Source organism: Pseudophryne corroboree, chromosome 2 (genome assembly GCF_028390025.1).
Source record: "Pseudophryne corroboree isolate aPseCor3 chromosome 2, aPseCor3.hap2, whole genome shotgun sequence".
Taxonomy (NCBI): domain Eukaryota; kingdom Metazoa; phylum Chordata; class Amphibia; order Anura; family Myobatrachidae; genus Pseudophryne; species Pseudophryne corroboree.
The window spans coordinates 114548138-114566386 of record NC_086445.1 but is presented as its reverse complement, the minus strand read 5'-3'; the positions used below and the strand labels follow the sequence as shown (position 1 = coordinate 114566386).

Sequence of the window (18249 nt, the reverse complement as noted above, 5' to 3'; positions counted from 1 at the left end):
CCTATTAAAATATGGAGAACAAAAATGTTGAGGTTCCAAAATTAGGGAAAGATCAAGATCCACTTCCACCTCGTGCTGAAGCTGCTGCCACTAGTCATGGCCGAGACGATGAAATGCCAGCAACGTCGTCTGCCAAGGCCGATGCCCAATGGCATAGTACAGAGCATGTCAAAACCAAAACACCAAATATCAGTAAAAAAAGGACTCCAAAACCTAAAATAAAATTGTCGGAGGAGAAGCGTAAACTTGCCAATATGCCATTTACCACACGGAGTGGCAAGGAACGGCTGAGGCCCTGGCCTATGTTCATGGCTAGTGGTTCAGCTTCACATGAGGATGGAAGCACTCAGCCTCTCGCTAGAAAACTGAAAAGACTCAAGCTGGCAAAAGCACCGCAAAGAACTGTGCGTTCTTTGAAATCCCAAATCCACAAGGAGAGTCCAATTGTGTCGGTTGCGATGCCTGACCTTCCCAACACTGGACGTGAAGAGCATGCGCCTTCCACCATTTGCACGCCCCCTGCAAGTGCTGGAAGGAGCACCCGCAGTCCAGTTCCTGATAGTCAGATTGAAGATGTCAGTGTTGAAGTACACCAGGATGAGGAGGATATGGGTGTTGCTGGCGCTGGGGAGGAAATTGACCAGGAGGATTCTGATGGTGAGGTGGTTTGTTTAAGTCAGGCACCCGGGGAGACACCTGTTGTCCGTGGGAGGAATATGGCCGTTGACATGCCAGGTGAAAATACCAAAAAAATCAGCTCTTCGGTGTGGAGGTATTTCACCAGAAATGCGGACAACAGGTGTCAAGCCGTGTGTTCCCTTTGTCAAGCTGTAATAAGTAGGGGTAAGGACGTTAACCACCTCGGAACATCCTCCCTTATACGTCACCTGCAGCGCATTCATAATAAGTCAGTGACAAGTTCAAAAACTTTGGGTGACAGCGGAAGCAGTCCACTGACCAGTAAATCCCTTCCTCTTGTAACCAAGCTCACGCAAACCACCCCACCAACTCCCTCAGTGTCAATTTCCTCCTTCCCCAGGAATGCCAATAGTCCTGCAGGCCATGTCACTGGCAAGTCTGACGAGTCCTCTCCTGCCTGGGATTCCTCCGATGCATCCTTGCGTGTAACGCCTACTGCTGCTGGCGCTGCTGTTGTTGCCGCTGGGAGTCGATGGTCATCCCAGAGGGGAAGTCGTAAGCCCACTTGTACTACTTCCAGTAAGCAATTGACTGTTCAACAGTCCTTTGCGAGGAAGATGAAATATCACAGCAGTCATCCTACTGCAAAGCGGATAACTGAGTCCTTGACAACTATGTTGGTGTTAGACGTGCGTCCGGTATCCGCCGTTAGTTCACAGGGAACTAGACAATTTATTGAGGCAGTGTGCCCCCGTTACCAAATACCATCTAGGTTCCACTTCTCTAGGCAGGCGATACCGAGAATGTACACGGACGTCAGAAAAAGACTCACCAGTCTCCTAAAAAATGCAGTTGTACCCAATGTCCACTTAACCACGGACATGTGGACAAGTGGAGCAGGGCAGGGTCAGGACTATATGACTGTGACAGCCCACTGGGTAGATGTATGGACTCCCGCCGCAAGAACAGCAGCGGCGGCACCAGTAGCAGCATCTCGCAAACGCCAACTCTTTCCTAGGCAGGCTACGCTTTGTATCACCGCTTTCCAGAATACGCACACAGCTGAAAACCTCTTACGGCAACTGAGGAAGATCATCGCGGAATGGCTTACCCCAATTGGACTCTCCTGTGGATTTGTGGCATCGGACAACGCCAGCAATATTGTGTGTGCATTAAATATGGGCAAATTCCAGCACGTCCCATGTTTTGCACATACCTTGAATTTGGTGGTGCAGAATTTTTTTAAAAACGACAGGGGCGTGCAAGAGATGCTGTCGGTGGCCAGAAAAATTGCGGGACACTTTCGGCGTACAGGCACCACGTACAGAAGACTGGAGCACCACCAAAAACTACTGAACCTGCCCTGCCATCATCTGAAGCAAGAAGTGGTAACGAGGTGGAATTCAACCCTCTATATGCTTCAGAGGTTGGAGGAGCAGCAAAAGGCCATTCAAGCCTATACAATTGAGCACGATATAGGAGATGGAATGCACCTGTCTCAAGTGCAGTGGAGAATGATTTCAACGTTGTGCAAGGTTCTGATGCCCTTTGAACTTGCCACACGTGAAGTCAGTTCAGACACTGCCAGCCTGAGTCAGGTCATTCCCCTCATCAGGCTTTTGCAGAAGAAGCTGGAGGCATTGAAGAAGGAGCTAAAAGGGAGCGATTCCGCTAGGCATGTGGGACTTGTGGATGCAGCCCTTAATTCGCTTAACAAGGATTCACGGGTGGTCAATCTGTTGAAATCAGAGCACTACATTTTGGCCACCGTGCTCGATCCTAGATTTAAAGCCTACCTTGGATCTCTCTTTCCGGCAGACACAGGTCTGCTGGGGTTGAAAGACCTGCTGGTGACAAAATTGTCAAGTCAAGCGGAACGCGACCTGTCAACATCTCCTCCTTCACATTCTCCCGCAACTGGGGGTGCGAGGAAAAGGCTCAGAATTCCGAGCCCACCCGCTGGCGGTGATGCAGGGCAGTCTGGAGCGACTGCTGATGCTGACATCTGGTCCGGACTGAAGGACCTGACAACGATTACGGACATGTCGTCTACTGTCACTGCATATGATTCTCTCAACATTGATAGAATGGTGGAGGATTATATGAGTGACCGCATCCAAGTAGGCACGTCACACAGTCCGTACTTATACTGGCAGGAAAAAGAGGCAATTTGGAGGCCCTTGCACAAACTGGCTTTATTCTACCTAAGTTGCCCTCCCACAAGTGTGTACTCCGAAAGAGTGTTTAGTGCCGCCGCTCACCTTGTCAGCAATCGGCGTACGAGGTTACATCCAGAAAATGTGGAGAAGATGATGTTCATTAAAATGAATTATAATCAATTCCTCCGCGGAGACATTGACCAGCAGCAATTGCCTCCACAAAGTACACAGGGAGCTGAGATGGTGGATTCCAGTGGGGACGAATTGATAATCTGTGAGGAGGGGGATGTACACGGTGATATATCGGAGGGTGAAGATGAGGTGGACATCTTGCCTCTGTAGAGCCAGTTTGTGCAAGGAGAGATTAATTGCTTCTTTTTTGGGGGGGGTCCAAACCAACCCGTCATATCAGTCACAGTCGTGTGGCAGACCCTGTCACTGAAATGATGGGTTGGTTAAAGTGTGCATGTCCTGTTTTGTTTATACAACATAAGGGTGGGTGGGAGGGCCCAAGGATAATTCCATCTTGCACCTCTTTTTTCTTTTCTTTTTCTTTGCATCATGTGCTGATTGGGGAGGGTTTTTTGGAAGGGACATCCTGCGTGACACTGCAGTGCCACTCCTAGATGGGCCCGGTGTTTGTGTCGGCCACTAGGGTCGCTAATCTTACTCACACAGCTACCTCATTGCGCCTCTTTTTTTCTTTGCGTCATGTGCTGTTTGGGGAGGGTTTTTTGGAAGGGACATCCTGCGTGACACTGCAGTGCCACTCCTAGATGTGCCCGGTGTTTGTGTCGGCCACTAGGGTCGCTAATCTTACTCACACAGCTACCTCATTGCGCCTCTTTTTTTCTTTGCGTCATGTGCTGTTTGGGGAGGGTTTTTTGGAAGGGACATCCTGCGTGACACTGCAGTGCCACTCCTAGATGGGCCCGGTGTTTGTGTCGGCCACTAGGGTCGCTAATCTTACTCACACAGTCAGCTACCTCATTGCGCCTCTTTTTTTCTTTGCGTCATGTGCTGTTTGGGGAGGGTTTTTTGGAAGGGCCATCCTGCGTGACACTGCAGTGCCACTCCTAGATGGGCCCGGTGTTTGTGTCGGCCACTAGGGTCGCTAATCTTACTCACACAGCTACCTCATTGCGCCTCTTTTTTTCTTTGCGTCATGTGCTGTTTGGGGAGGGTTTTTTGGAAGGGACATCCTGCGTGACACTGCAGTGCCACTCCTAGATGTGCCCGGTGTTTGTGTCGGCCACTAGGGTCGCTAATCTTACTCACACAGCTACCTCATTGCGCCTCTTTTTTTCTTTGCGTCATGTGCTGTTTGGGGAGGGTTTTTTGGAAGGGCCATCCTGCGTGACACTGCAGTGCCACTCCTAGATGGGCCCGGTGTTTGTGTCGGCCACTAGGGTCGCTAATCTTACTCACACAGCTACCTCATTGCGCCTCTTTTTTTCTTTGCGTCATGTGCTGTTTGGGGAGGGTTTTTTGGAAGGGACATCCTGCGTGACACTGCAGTGCCACTCCTAGATGGGCCCGGTGTTTGTGTCGGCCACTAGGGTCGCTTATCTTACTCACACAGCGACCTCGGTGCAAATTTTAGGACTAAAAATAATATTGTGAGGTGTGAGGTATTCAGAATAGACTGAAAATGAGTGTAAATTATGGTTTTTGAGGTTAATAATACTTTGGGATCAAAATGACCCCCAAATTCTATGATTTAAGCTGTTTTTTAGTGTTTTTGGAAAAAAACACCCGAATCCAAAACACACCCGAATCCGACAAAAATAATTCGGTGAGGTTTTGCCAAAACGCGTTCGAACCCAAAACACGGCCGCGGAACCGAACCCAAAACCAAAACACAAAACCCGAAAAATTTCAGGCGCTCATCTCTAATATTCAGTATAATAAAGAGGGTGTGATTTGTAAGGTGCAGGGACCAGTGAGGAAGTTGGCCACTGGAAAAGACAGCGACAGCTATCAATTAACTTAATTCATTGGTGCCACAGAATGGGAGGAGAGGTGCCCCCTTCAGAGCAGGAGCCCGGCGGCAGATGACTCTGTTGCCTCCCAGAGTTCTGCCTCTGCACGTACGAGCCTGAATCTGATGATACCGAAAGTGGTAATGTTACACCTGCGTTTCTGCAGCCACTCCCCGTTAACAGTTACTTGCTGTCCATCACTTTCCCATGAAATCCTCATTATGAGTGCACCTGGACGCAAGCGCAGTGCAATCGCAGCACAAGCGCAGTCTAAGCGAGTCCATGAGTCACAGTCACTGTTTTGATTGTCACATTTTTCTCCCCTGATTTTTCTCTTGAAACATGATTTTGCGTCCGTGCAGGATCACTCTCAGTCCCACGGGAAACCTGTGTGATTGCAAGGTATGCGGGATTGCAAACCCTAATGTCTACACTGTGCTTTTCAGATAAATCTATTTCTAACCCTTACACTGACATTTTCACAATGTTGATATCTCGTTTTAACCATGATGACATCATAAATATTGACATTCTGGTGTTGACATTATGAATGTTGACACTGTCACCATCGACAATCTGCACTAATAGACTCAGTATAAACTGGAGCTTTCATTGGATCCAGTGTAAAATGACCTAATAGTACATGCAGGCAGGAGACATCTAATATAAAGGATTATTTATCCAGATATTCTAGCGCTTCACAATAAAGGAACATGATTGCATACTGTATATATACCATGTTACGAATGCAGATGTTAGATCTTACAATTTCCATGCAGTAAGTAAGAGTGATACTACTGCTTGTACCTTGTTTGGGAAGACTGGTCCAGTTTCATCAAACTCTTAAATGTAATATCACGCAGCAGGTTGTACCTGCGGATTGTCTGCAGCACTAGCAGTGTAGCGATCAGCTTATGAATCTCATCTATTCCTCTTGAACCTTTAAAAACAAAATGGAAAAAAAAGATAGGAATATAGTAAGGAAAAATAATAATATCAATATTATAAATGTTAGCATATTACTATATTTTTTTTAAATCAATGATTTAAGTATTATGTAGCTACTGATAAAGTAAAGTATAGAATGGTACAATATGGTATATAGAGGGTGTGCCATAATGATGGGACGCATATTAAACGCAAGTATCTAGGACCGAAACGAGCACATTTATTAAGGACTATGGGGGTCATTCTGAGCCGATTGCACGCTGCAGTTTTTTGAAGCGTAGCAATCAGGTCAGAACTGCGCATGCGCCGGCTCATGGACGCCCATCGCTGTGCTACGATCGCCTCTGCCTGATTGACAGGCAGAGGCGGTCGATGGGTGGGAGGGGGCGAAACGGCGGCGTTTGGCCGCCGTTTCGTGGGCGCGGTCCGGCCAACGCAGGCACTGCGGGCCAGGGAGCAATGAGTAGCTCCCGGCCAGCACGCTAAAGCTGCGCCTGCCGGGAGCTACTCTTAAAGTGCAAAGGCATCGCCACTGTGCGATGCCTTTGCACTTCTGCGGGGGGCGGGGGGGCGGCACTGACATGCGGGGCGAGATAGCCCTGTGCTAGGCGTCCCCCCGCATGTCTGAGTTCATGATCGTAGCTGTGCTAAATTTAGCACAGCTACGATCAACTCGGAATGACCCCCAATATGTAATACATAACCAAGGTACAGTAGTTCATAGCACAGTTCAAGGACTGAATATAGCATCCCTTAGATGGCCACCACCCTGTTTTCGAAATGCCACGTTACAGTGTTTTCCAGGAAAACACTGTAGCATAGCATTTTGTATGCAAATACAGTCGCAGTCACACACACAGAATATAGGCATGCTGCATGTCATTTTATTCAGCAAAAGCTGCTTGTGCATCCTCTTACATTACTTTGCATCTAAGATGTAAAAAAAGATGCTCTGCGCTACAGAGTCACATGGCACTCATGCGTTATGTGTAACGCAACTTGTAGCGCACGGAGCAAAGATGTAAGAGGACACATCTGTAGCCTTGTGAATCAGTGCCTGTTTCCCTATAGATTGTAAGCTTGCAAGCAGGGCCCTTGTCTGTCTGTTATTACCCAGGTTTATGATTGTTTGTTCCCAGTTGTAAATTGCAATGAAATATGCTATATATATATAACTGTAATAATGTTTAAAAGTGCAGAACAATAAGACAATGCAGCAGATTCTGAGTCGGATGCAATGGAGTTCATGCATGGACTTTGCTTTTTGTCCCTACTGTGGAGAGCCGGCCCTAACCAATATGATACCCTAGGCAAGATTTTGGCTGGCGCCCCCTAGCACCGCCACTAGTTCCTCCTCTGACCCTGCACCCCTTTCCCAGCACCATCACCCCCCACCCACAGCAGTCCTTATTTTGGTGCTCCTACCCCCTATATTTTAAAGAGGAACAGTGCGCACATTTGATGCACAGCCCAAAAAGGGGTGTGTTCTTGCTGGGAAGGGGCATGGCCACACAATAATACCCCCAATTCAAATTACGCCAGAATGTAGTGCAACTTTACTCACATTTTATCATGCAATAGTGTCCCTTATTCACGTTACATCACACAGTAGTACCACTTTACCTTATATACGTTACTCCTCACATTAGTGCCCCTTATTCACATTACATCACACTGAATTGCTACTTATTCACATTACACCACACCATATTGCTCTTTATTCACATTAGACCACACAGTAGTGCCCTTTCTATACATTACACCACACAGTAGAGCACCTTATACACATAATGCCACACATTAGTAATGCATTTAGACACATAGGTGGTCATTCCGAGTTGATCGCTAGCTGCATTAGTTTGCTGTGCAGCGATGAGGGGGAAAAACGGCACTTCTGCGGATGCATATGCGGCGCAATGCGCACGCGCAAAGTACTATTACAACGAACGATGTAGTTTAACACACGGTCTAGCAAAGCTTTTCAGTCGCACTGCTGGCCGCAGAGTGATTGACATGAAGTGGGCATTTCTGGGTGTCAACGGACCGTTTTCAGGGAGTGTTCAAAAAAATGCAGGCGTGCCAGGAAAAACGCAGGCATGGCTGGGCGAACGCAGGGCGTTTGTGACGCCAAAACAGGAACTGAACAGTCTGAAGTGATTGCAAGCGCTGAGTAGGTATTGAGCTACTCTAAAACTGCACAAAAATTTTTTGCAGCCGCTCTGCGATCCTTTCGTTCGCAATTGTACACTCCCGGTGGGAGGGGGCATAGCGTTTGTACGGCTGCTAAAAACTGCTAGCGAGCTAACAACTCGGAATGACCCCCATAATACCACACAGTAATACCCCTTACACATATGACAAACATTATTAATGTCCTTATAAACATAATGCGCCTTACACATTATGTCAGACTTTATTAAGGCCCTTATACACATAATGTTCCTTACACATATGCCGCACATTATTAGTGCCCTTATACACATAATGACACAAATAGTACCCCTTACACATATGCTGCACATTATTAATGCATTTATACACATAATACACATGATGCCCCTTACACATATGCCGAACACTACTGCATACAGAGGCGTATCTAGGGTAGGGCGAGTGGGGCACGTGCCCTGGGCGCCTTGGCAGGCCCAGGAGAGGGGGGCGCCGCCGGCGACCAGGGCATCATGCCCCACTCGCCCCCGTCAACTCTAAATGTGAGGGGAGGAGAGCGCAGCGTCTCTCCCTCCCCTCACCGCCGCTGCCAGCACTAGCAGCGCTGCCAGCAGCGCTGCTGTGTCCGGTCTCCGGCACTAGCCAATCAGAGCTTGCGGACCGGCTCCTGATTGGCTGCCGATCCGCGAGCTCTGATTGACTAGCGAATCGGAGCCAGGCAGCCGCCGGAGTCCTGGAGCGGTGATGGGAAGTAGAGACGCTGCGCTGCGCTCTCCTCTCCTTACATAACAACAAGCGGTGAGTGACGGGGGGGGGGGGGGGGGGGGCGGGCTTGGCGGCAAAGTGGGGCATGTATCTGGCACCAAATGGGGCATGTGTAACTGGCACTGAGTGGGGCCTGGCACTGTGGGGCATGTAACTGGCACTGTGGGGCAATGTAACTGGCACTGTGGGGCAATGTAACTGGCACTGTGGGGCAATGTAACTGGCATTGTGGGGCATGTAACTGGCACTGTGGGGCAATGTAACTGGCACTGTGAGGCAATGTAACTGGCACTGTGGGGCATGTAACTGGCACTGTGGGGCATGTAACTGGCACTGTGGGGCAATGTAACTGGCACTGTGGGGCAATGTAACTGGCACTGTGGGGCAATGTAACTGGCATTGTGGGGCAATGTAACTGGCACTGTGGGGCAATGTATCCGGCACTGTGGGGCAATGTATCCGGCACTGTGTGGCATGTATCCGGCACTGTGTGGCATGTATCCGGCACTGTGGGGCAATGTAACTGGCACTGTGGGGCAATGTAACTGGCACTGAATGGGGCAATGTAACTGGCACTGAGTGGGGCAATGTATCTGGCACTGTGGGGCAATGTATCTGGCACTGTGTGGCATGTATCCGGCACTGTGGGGCAATGTAACTGGCACTGTGGGGCAATGTAACTGGCACTGTGGGGCAATGTAACTGGCACTGGGTGGGACATGTATCTGGCACTGAGTGGGGCAATGTATCTGGCACTGTGGGGCAATGTATCTGGCACTGTGGGGCAATGTATCCGGCACTGTGGGGCATGTATCCGGCACTGTGGGGCATTGTATCTGGCACTGTGGGGCAATGTAACTGGCACTGTGGGCCATTTTCAGTGGCTACACCCCTTCTGGAGCGTGGCCACACCCCTTCTGGTGTGTGGCCACACCCATTTTTTCGGCGCGCGCACATGCATCTTTTTGTGTGTGGGGTTTTTTTTTTTTTGGGGGGCACCATTTTCCAGCTTGCCCTAGGCTCCGAAAACCCTAGCTACGCCTCTGACTGCATAACCAACCCACCCACAGCACTCCCATGGCTGCTAACACTGTGACCACTGCCTCTGCTTAGATAAAAAAAAAAAAAGGGAGGCAGACTAGATGGGCCAAATGGTTCTTATCTGCCATCAAATTCTATGTTTCCTCATTCATCTATCCACAATTCGCCATGCAGCAGGCGATTCCTGGCGTGAGTCAGCTGGCAGCGCCGGGCACCCTTTTTGATGAAAATGCGCCTTATTTGCATTACTATGTGGCTAGGATGCACAAGCAGATTCTGCTATTAAAATGATATACTGCATGCCTATATTCTGTGTGCGACTGTGGCTGTATCTGCATACAAAATGCTACATTACAGTGATTCCTGGAGTACACTGTAATGTAGCATTTCATATGCAGATTCAGCCGCAGTCGCACACACAATATAGGCATGCCACATATCATTTTAATCAGCAAAAGCTGCATGTGCCCCTGGCATACCAAATGCCCTAGCCATCTGCCTAGTTTGGCTATGCCTAGGGCCTACACTGCTACTGTGCATGCGTCCTTGTCTGTGATTTTGCTCTGCGCGAGTCAAATCAGCAGTCCGAAGTCACATGTATCGTCCGTGTGCATTTTAGAGCAGTAACAGCTTGGGTGGGGAGTACGGAGTGACATGGTAAAGCTAATTTCCATAGGAATTTCATGGGATTGTCATGGCCAGCTTCTGTTGTTGTGTCTTTGTAGCAGTTGTGCGGGAATCAGACAGATAATTAACACCAAGCATGGGTCTGGTGGAGATTCAGTTACTAAAGCTGACGACTGTGTACACGGATACTACCATAGTGGGCGGGATAGACTGAGCACATTCATCCATGTCCAGCACACCAAAGCAAATTATTGCATTTAAACATTACAGAAAGCACAAAGACAGTCGCATGGGAAAGCAATTGTGGATACGTGTGACTCAGAATCATCCCCATATGATGAATTTTGACACCATCGGGGCCATTCAGGTGCGGCTGCATGATGTTCAGTACTTTGCACATGCGCAGGATCCGATCTCTGAGTGTGCGAATGGGTCCTGCGACACTGGAAGCAGGACGGCAGCAGATTAACAGTCTGCAGCCATTTGGGGGGCAGGGAGGGGGTGGCGACGCCCTCTGTTTGTAAAGACAGAAGCGTGTTCCCGCCATTTAGGATGGCAATATCCAGGCTTCTGCGACAGCCAGCTTGTGCGGGACCATAGGTGCTCTAAGCGGCCTGATTGTGGGAGAGATCCGATGCTAGATCCTAGGAAGCAGGTCGGATCACTACTGCAGCAGGAGGCATCTGCTTGTAATTCCAAGGAAGCAGCAGTGATAGCAACTTCAACAACACCTTAATGAGCCTCCTTGTGCCCAATTTTGCAAGGATCTTCTTGTGTCTGTGGGAAGCACGTGAATCTGTGCATTAAGGTTGGCACTGCGCTGGCAAGCAAAAACAAAACTATATAGTGGGAGAAGATATTTCAGTGAGATTCAAGGAGGGTAGAGGTCACATTTATGGGTTGTGATTATCCTTAATGTATATGGCATCACAAAGTGTCCGCAGCACCTTACAAAGCACACTAACAGAAGCAGTGCAAACAAAAGAAGAAAATGTACAGGTGGGACAAAAACATTTTTCTCCTAACCAAATCATCACATTTATTTCTCAGCATGACTATTTAAAGTTTCTTAGAAACACAAATCAAAAGACACAAAGCTACATGTAACAGCACACGTCACACCATCAGCAGAAAGGCAACAACAGCCCATATAGCTACGCAGAAATAACAATCATATTACACAATAATGGAAAAGATGAGATGTGCAAGATATGTTGTGAAGGGGAAATGGAAATGAAACCAAAACCAACAGTGAGATATGAGGTAACAAAAGTCAGGGAAGGGAGAGGCGAGTAGAAGGAAAAGAGGGGAGGAGGGGGAGGGGGGGGGGGGGGGGGTATAAAGGAGGAAGCCTGAACTGTGTCCCCAGCGTACAATAATGGAGAGGAGTTAAAAGCTCTTCAAAGAAAGCAGCAGTGCAGCCAAGCCATAAGATTGTTAAAGCATGAGGTCTGAAAAGCCCCCAAAAAGATCTCTGTGGAACAAACAGATGTGTCCTCTTACATCTTTGCTTTGTGCGCTATAAGTCGCACAACATTTAACGCGTGAGTGCCGTGTGACTTGGTAGCTCTGAGCGTTTTTTTTCCTATTTTTTCCACGAAATTGTATCTTAGACGCAAATGAATGCAATAGGACGCACAAGCAGCTTCTGATTAAAATTATATACAGCATGCCTACAGTATATTTTTTTGTGTGATTGCGACTGTATTTGCATACAAAATGCTATGATATTCCTGGAAAACACTGAAATGTGGCATTTTGGCTGCAGATACTGCTGCAATTACCTCCTGCAATCTCGGGCATCATTACATCCGGCCCCCTAAGTCTCCCTCCCTGTGAAACTCATGCATTGGTGTGATAGGATGTTTCGTATGGACAAGATGTAATGTGAGTTGCCTCACTTGGTGAATGTTCCGTATGGAGCAAGAGGTTATGGAGGACAGAGATAATTCCTTTCCAGAGAGGGTTATTAAGGAATATAGTTTCAAGGGGGTTAAGGGTCTATTGATGGAGAAAGGGGTAAGAGAGTTAATTTAGTGTCACAATTGAAGGTAAGCAAAAGGGTGGGATCATGAATATATATTTGCAAGTGGGACTTAATCACAAGAACATAGGCCCTCATTCCGAGTTGATCGCTCGCAAGGCGAATTTAGCAGAGTTGCTCACGCTAAGCCTACGCCTACTGGGAGTGTATCTTAGCTTCTTAAAATTGCGACCGATGCATTCGCAATATTGCGATTACAAACTACTTAGCAGTTTCAGAGTAGCTTCAGACTTACTCGGCATCTGCGATCAGTTCAGTGCTTGTCTTCCTGGTTTGACGTCACAAACACACCCAGCGTTCGCCCAGACACTCCCCCGTTTCCCCGGCCACTCCTGCGTTTTTTTCCGGAAACGGTAGCGTTTTTTCCCGCACGCCCATAAAACGGCCTGTTTCCGCCCAGTAACACCCATTTCCTGTCAATCACATTACGATCGCCGGAGCGATGAAAAAGCCGTGAGTAAAAATACTATCTCCATTGTAAAATTACTTGGCGCAGTGCGAATATTGCGCATGCGTACTAAGCGGAATTTCACTGCGATGCGATGAAAAATACCGAGCGAACGACTCGGAATGAGGGCCATAGGCCATAGGCCCTCATTCCGAGTCGTTCGCTCGGTATTTTTCATCGCATCGCAGTGAAATTCCGCTTAGTACGCATGCGCAATATTCGCACTGCGACTGCGCCAAGTAATTTTACAATGGAGATAGTATTTTTACTCACGGCTTTTTCATCGCTCCGGCGATCGTAATGTGATTGACAGGAAATGGGTGTTACTGGGCGGAAACAGGCCGTTTTATGGGCGTGCGGGAAAAAACGCTACCGTTTCCGGAAAAAACGCAGGAGTGGCCGGGGAAACGGGGGAGTGTCTGGGCGAACGCTGGGTGTGTTTGTGACGTCAAACCAGGAACGACAAGCACTGAACTGATCGCAGATGCCGAGTAAGTCTGAAGCTACTCTGAAACTGCTAAGTAGTTTGTAATCGCAATATTGCGAATACATCGGTCGCAATTTTAAGAAGCTAAGATACACTCCCAGTAGGCGTAGGCTTAGCGTGAGCAACTCTGCTAAATTCGCCTTGCGAGCGATCAACTCGGAATGAGGGCCATAGTTCTGCGAGATTTTGGAGCAAAGTGTGGATGCCAACAGCCTATTAGCCTTATCACCTTTTCCTTTTCAGGTTTGATTGAGCTATTTAAGGGTGGACTCAGGGTTTAGCAGTAAGCCAGAGACTGAGCTCACGTCTCTCTGATACAATTTTGCAATAGTCATCAGCGACAGCGGAGCCTCAGGTTGAGCAAGGAGGTCAAAAGGTTCAAGAATTTTCTGGGATCTAGACTTCCTAACATGTTCTGAAGTTCTATTCAATCACCACATGATGGGCATCCCATAGAAACATAGGGGTGATGTCAGAGTTAGTGTTAGTAGAAGAGATTTTTAATATCGGCATCTAGCTGCAGCCACAAATTAGTGTTTAGAAGAAGACTCTCATTGAAGGTTCCAGATAAATTGATTACAAGAATGAGGATTCTCTATGACCACTGTGACTGTGATCTGACCAATTGCTAGGGTAAATGTTGACATATAAGATCAGTTGTGCTGGGTCAACACTAAAGATCACATCCAATCCCGTGTGGACATCATGACAGAGGAGTAAAAATAATATATCTACCCTAATATGTTGGAGAGCGTAAAACAAAGTGGACCTTTTTGGGGGTAATTCAGTACCCCATACATTAAGCATCCAGAATTTAGTAGCTTTGAGAAATCTAGTAAGAAATACAGAATACAGCAAAGGGCGGCATTCAAGAAAGAGCATAGATAAGTGCCAGGGAACCAAGAAGTCAGCCTCAAAAAGGAAAGGGAAAAAAACACAGAGAAAAAGGATAGGGAAGGGTAAGGAGCAGGAAATGACCTGCCCATATGTTGGACCCATGGTTAGCAAATAAGTTAGGATGTACAAAGCTAGTCATAATGACTGTATGGGGGTGAATGGCAAGGAAGCCAAGTAAGAGTCACTTAGCTATATGGAGATAAAAGAAAGTAAGTACCGGGTGTGTGTGAGAATGTAGTATGTAACAAATGAGGTAAGAAATAATATAGAATGAAGAGATACTTGGCCTTACTTGGTGTTGTACCGTGAGGTTTGTCATCTAAAAGTACATAAGGCATGATGTATCAAGTATCACATTTACTTTGTGACACATCCCACCCCCATCAAATGCATTCCAGCATCTATTCACACCGGTATGCATGAACATATGGCTTGGGAGTACTACTATGCTCGCGCGACCTTCGGCCTGTCGTGTGCGGGAGGGATCCTTCGGATCCCTCTTTGGGGACTCGTCCTGGAAAGAATCCCATACACTTCTATAGACATCATCATCTATGGATGGCACTACCTGTCGGGCAGAAGCTCCGTAAAGTTACACTTCCCGGACCTTGCTGCATATGGGCACATCACTGTGCCAGAAGTCTGCCATGGATATCTCCAAAATCTGCTGTGGAACATTTTAATAAATATCAGGAACTGGAGGGGGCGTGGCTACGGCGGACATGGAGTAACACACTAACTGTGTGCTCTCCGGCTACAATATCCTCTCTCTTCATCCTGTGTCCCCCCCTGGGTCTGCAAGTTGCCCCAGTGCAGGTGCTAAGCTGTGGAGGGACCTGTGTGTGAAACTGGGAGCCGCGGGCTGCTCTCCTGCTCTGGCCGCACTGCTTCTGTGATCGGGGCGCCGGGCCTGCCGCATCACGTGGGACGCCGCTCTCCCGTCCTCCCGCGCTGCCGCTCTACTCACTCCCCGTCCCCGATCCTCCTGCCGCCGCTGTGTGGAGCCGAGGCGCCGGGGTCTCTGTGCTCTATTTGTGCCCGGGGGAGACACTAATAAAGCACTAATAAATCCGTGGCCAAGGTGCTGCTGCGGGTCCTGCCGCCACCCACTTGCTCTCTCATTGGAGCTCCTACTTCCTGCCTGTCTCCTGGGGAACTATTTATATTGCTGGGGGGGACGGAGTGTACTTTGGGGTGCCTGTGGGAGAGCTTCCCTGCCTCCAGACCTGGGATACAGTACATGCTGGCTGCTGGGTTGCCATAATACCCTAATACACTGTGCTTTGTGTATCCTCTCCTGGTAGCCCTCTGCTATTGCTGTATGTGGCATCTGGACGCTTTGCAGCTAGACGGACTCGATATACTGCCACCTCCATAGGCAGCTTCTGGACAGTATTGGTATACTACGTGTCCACAGGGCAGCTTGGACAGTTTGATATACTATACTATACATATTCACTCTTAGCAGCTGGACGACTTTGATATACTATACTCCCCTACTCCCTGCCGTCTACTTGGCAAGAATGGTCAAACCGCATCAATCCGCCGCGGCTGTGGCGACGCTAGAGAAATTCGCTAGGAATCCTTCGACACGGTCCCAGCCGAGAGGGGAGGTACTGTCGACTCCATCTCCGCCTTCTCCGTCAGCTAGCTCCTCTTCGGTGGAGGCCACTGATACCGCTCTGCAGAAGGTGCTGGATGCGGTTACGGCCAGCGAAGCCCGCTTGGCCAACAGGATCGGTCAGGTCCAAGCGGACTTATCCATTATACACCAAGACCTTCAACGGGTGCGGGAGAGGGTCGGTGAGGTTGAGACACGTATATCCACACTGGAGGACACGGTCGCGCCACTTGGTAGACGTACTTCTGCTCTGGAGTCGCAGATGTCGGAGGTACATAGAAGGATGACGGATATGGAGGGAAGATTGCGACGGAACAATGTCCGCTTTATTGGTCTCCCTGAGAAAGAGGAGGGTGCCTCCCCCCGAAAAATTTCTTGAGAAGTGGCTACTGGATGTGTTTGGAGCGGAGGAGTTCACCTCACATTTTGCGGTGGAGCGCGCCCACAGAGTCCCGATGCGCACATTGCCTCCGGGGGCGCCTCCCCGTACATTTATTGCCAAGCTCCTTCACTACCGGGATAGAGACGTGATTCTGAAACTGGCCCGTACTAAGGGACCCCTCAAGTGGAACAGCTCTCCGATATCAGTCTTTCCAGATTTTGCTATTGATGTCCAGAAGGATAGAGCTCTGTTTATCCCCGTGAAACGCAGGCTGCGTGAATTGAACCTCCCTTATGCTATGCTCTTCCCGTCCAGACTGCGGGTTGTTTCTGATGGAGAAACTAAATTCTTCACGTCTCCTCGTGAGGCATCGGTGTGGTTGGACAGACGCTTTCCGGCACGGCGAGCACTGGCCGCTGACTGAACTTATATATATTGTTTCTCTATATGCAAGTATACTGTTTATTTACTGCCTGTGGTGTGTTTCGGGAGGGAGATACAGATACTATTGGCGGGAAGATTGCTGGGATATTCTTAGGAGACAACATTCAATCTTACATAAAATGGTGCAGTGCTCACCTATATCCGTATATCTGCCCCCTGTTGCCTTTGGTAATATCCTGGTTTAGTTCTTTATACTAGTTTCGGGACCGCCTGCATATATCAGTTTCGCTGTATGGTCCCAAATAGTTATATTAATGGGGTTGATCTGACGGCCTAGGGGGGGAGGACTTGAATTTAGCTGGAAGCTTCTATTGTCTTACAGTCACTGAATTCTTGGCCCCTCTTTTTGTTTTCTTTTTGGCCTTATAAAATGTGTTAAGGTAGTTTTGCCCTAGTAGTTAGGGTTTGTTAATTTACAGGGTTGGTAGTTCGGGTATCAGGTATGCTGCAAGTTTCTAGTAGTATACGGGGTGGGGGTAGGGGTTTTGTTAAGAAATTATTGTTTTGCTTTTATTTTCTGATGTGCAATGTGCTTGTCTCTAGTGTGCTTCTGTTGCAGCTGATTCGGGGTGTGGTCTGTTGGGGAGTGTGCTGGGGGTGACTGGTCGCGGGTCATCTGCTTTGTTAATGTGTTACTTTGTTATGGCTCTGGTTAAGTTTCTGTCCTGGAATGTAAGGGGGATTAATGACAAAATTAAGCGTTCCCTGGTACTCAGACAGATCAAGCAGTACACATCGGATGTGGTTTGTTTGATGGAGACCCACTTGGTGGGTGCAAGGATCATGTCACTTAAAAAGCCGTGGGTGGGGTGGGCTTTCCATTCCATGCACACCACAGCGTCCCGGGGAGTGTCTATCTTGATTAAAAAGTCTGTACCTTTCGTGCTAGATAGTGTGCAGACAGATCGATGAGGGAGGTATGTTTTTTTAAAATGTAAAATTAACTCTGTTCCCTTACTATTGCTAGCTGTATATGTGCCCCCTCCATATTCCTCTGACGTACTCAAAAAGGCATCTATTTTTATGGCTGCATCCCCGGGGGTGGCTGCAATATGTATGGGTGATTTTAACAATGTTTTACATCATGAACTGGATAGGTTGTCTAGGGCATCCTCCAACCCTCAACAGAAGCGGTCTCCATTTGCAGATATTGTCTCTGAGCTGGGCTTGATCGATCCCTGGAGATTGAAATATCCTGACCTGAGGCAATACTCCTGTTTTTCACACTCCCACGCTTCCTTCTCTAGGATAGACCTGGCCCTCCTCTCTCGGGAACTCCTGCCTATGATTCGGAATGTTAGATATGAGACTAGGGGTATTTCGGATCACTCCCCTGTGTCGGTTCATATTGACATGGGTTGTCAGAGAGGCCAGGCGGTATGGAAGCTTAACCCCTTCTGGTTCACACATATGGGTGAGGGATCTGAATTGGAGCTCAGCTGGTTGGAATTCTTTGATTCTCATGTTGATACTACCGATGTTTCTTTATTGTGGGATACCTTTAAAGCCTTCCTGAGAGGGACCTTGATCAAAAGAGTGGGTAGTCTTAAATCCTCTTATAGGAAACGTGAAGCTGAATTAGAGGCTCGGGTTGTC

The 18249-nt window shown here is 48.2% G+C and overlaps 1 protein-coding gene across 3 annotated transcripts in view; it reads right to left on the bottom strand.

Moving 5' to 3' along the window:
• PARP4 (poly(ADP-ribose) polymerase family member 4) overlaps window positions 1–18249 on the bottom strand; it is a 281821-nt gene that overhangs the window by 5460 nt on the left and 258112 nt on the right. For all 3 annotated transcript variants that reach the window (XM_063951625.1, XM_063951623.1, XM_063951624.1), the window contains one exon: window positions 5588–5720. In XM_063951625.1, the coding sequence (XP_063807695.1) occupies window positions 5588–5720 (133 nt within the window). The remainder of the gene's footprint in view (window positions 1–5587; window positions 5721–18249) is intronic.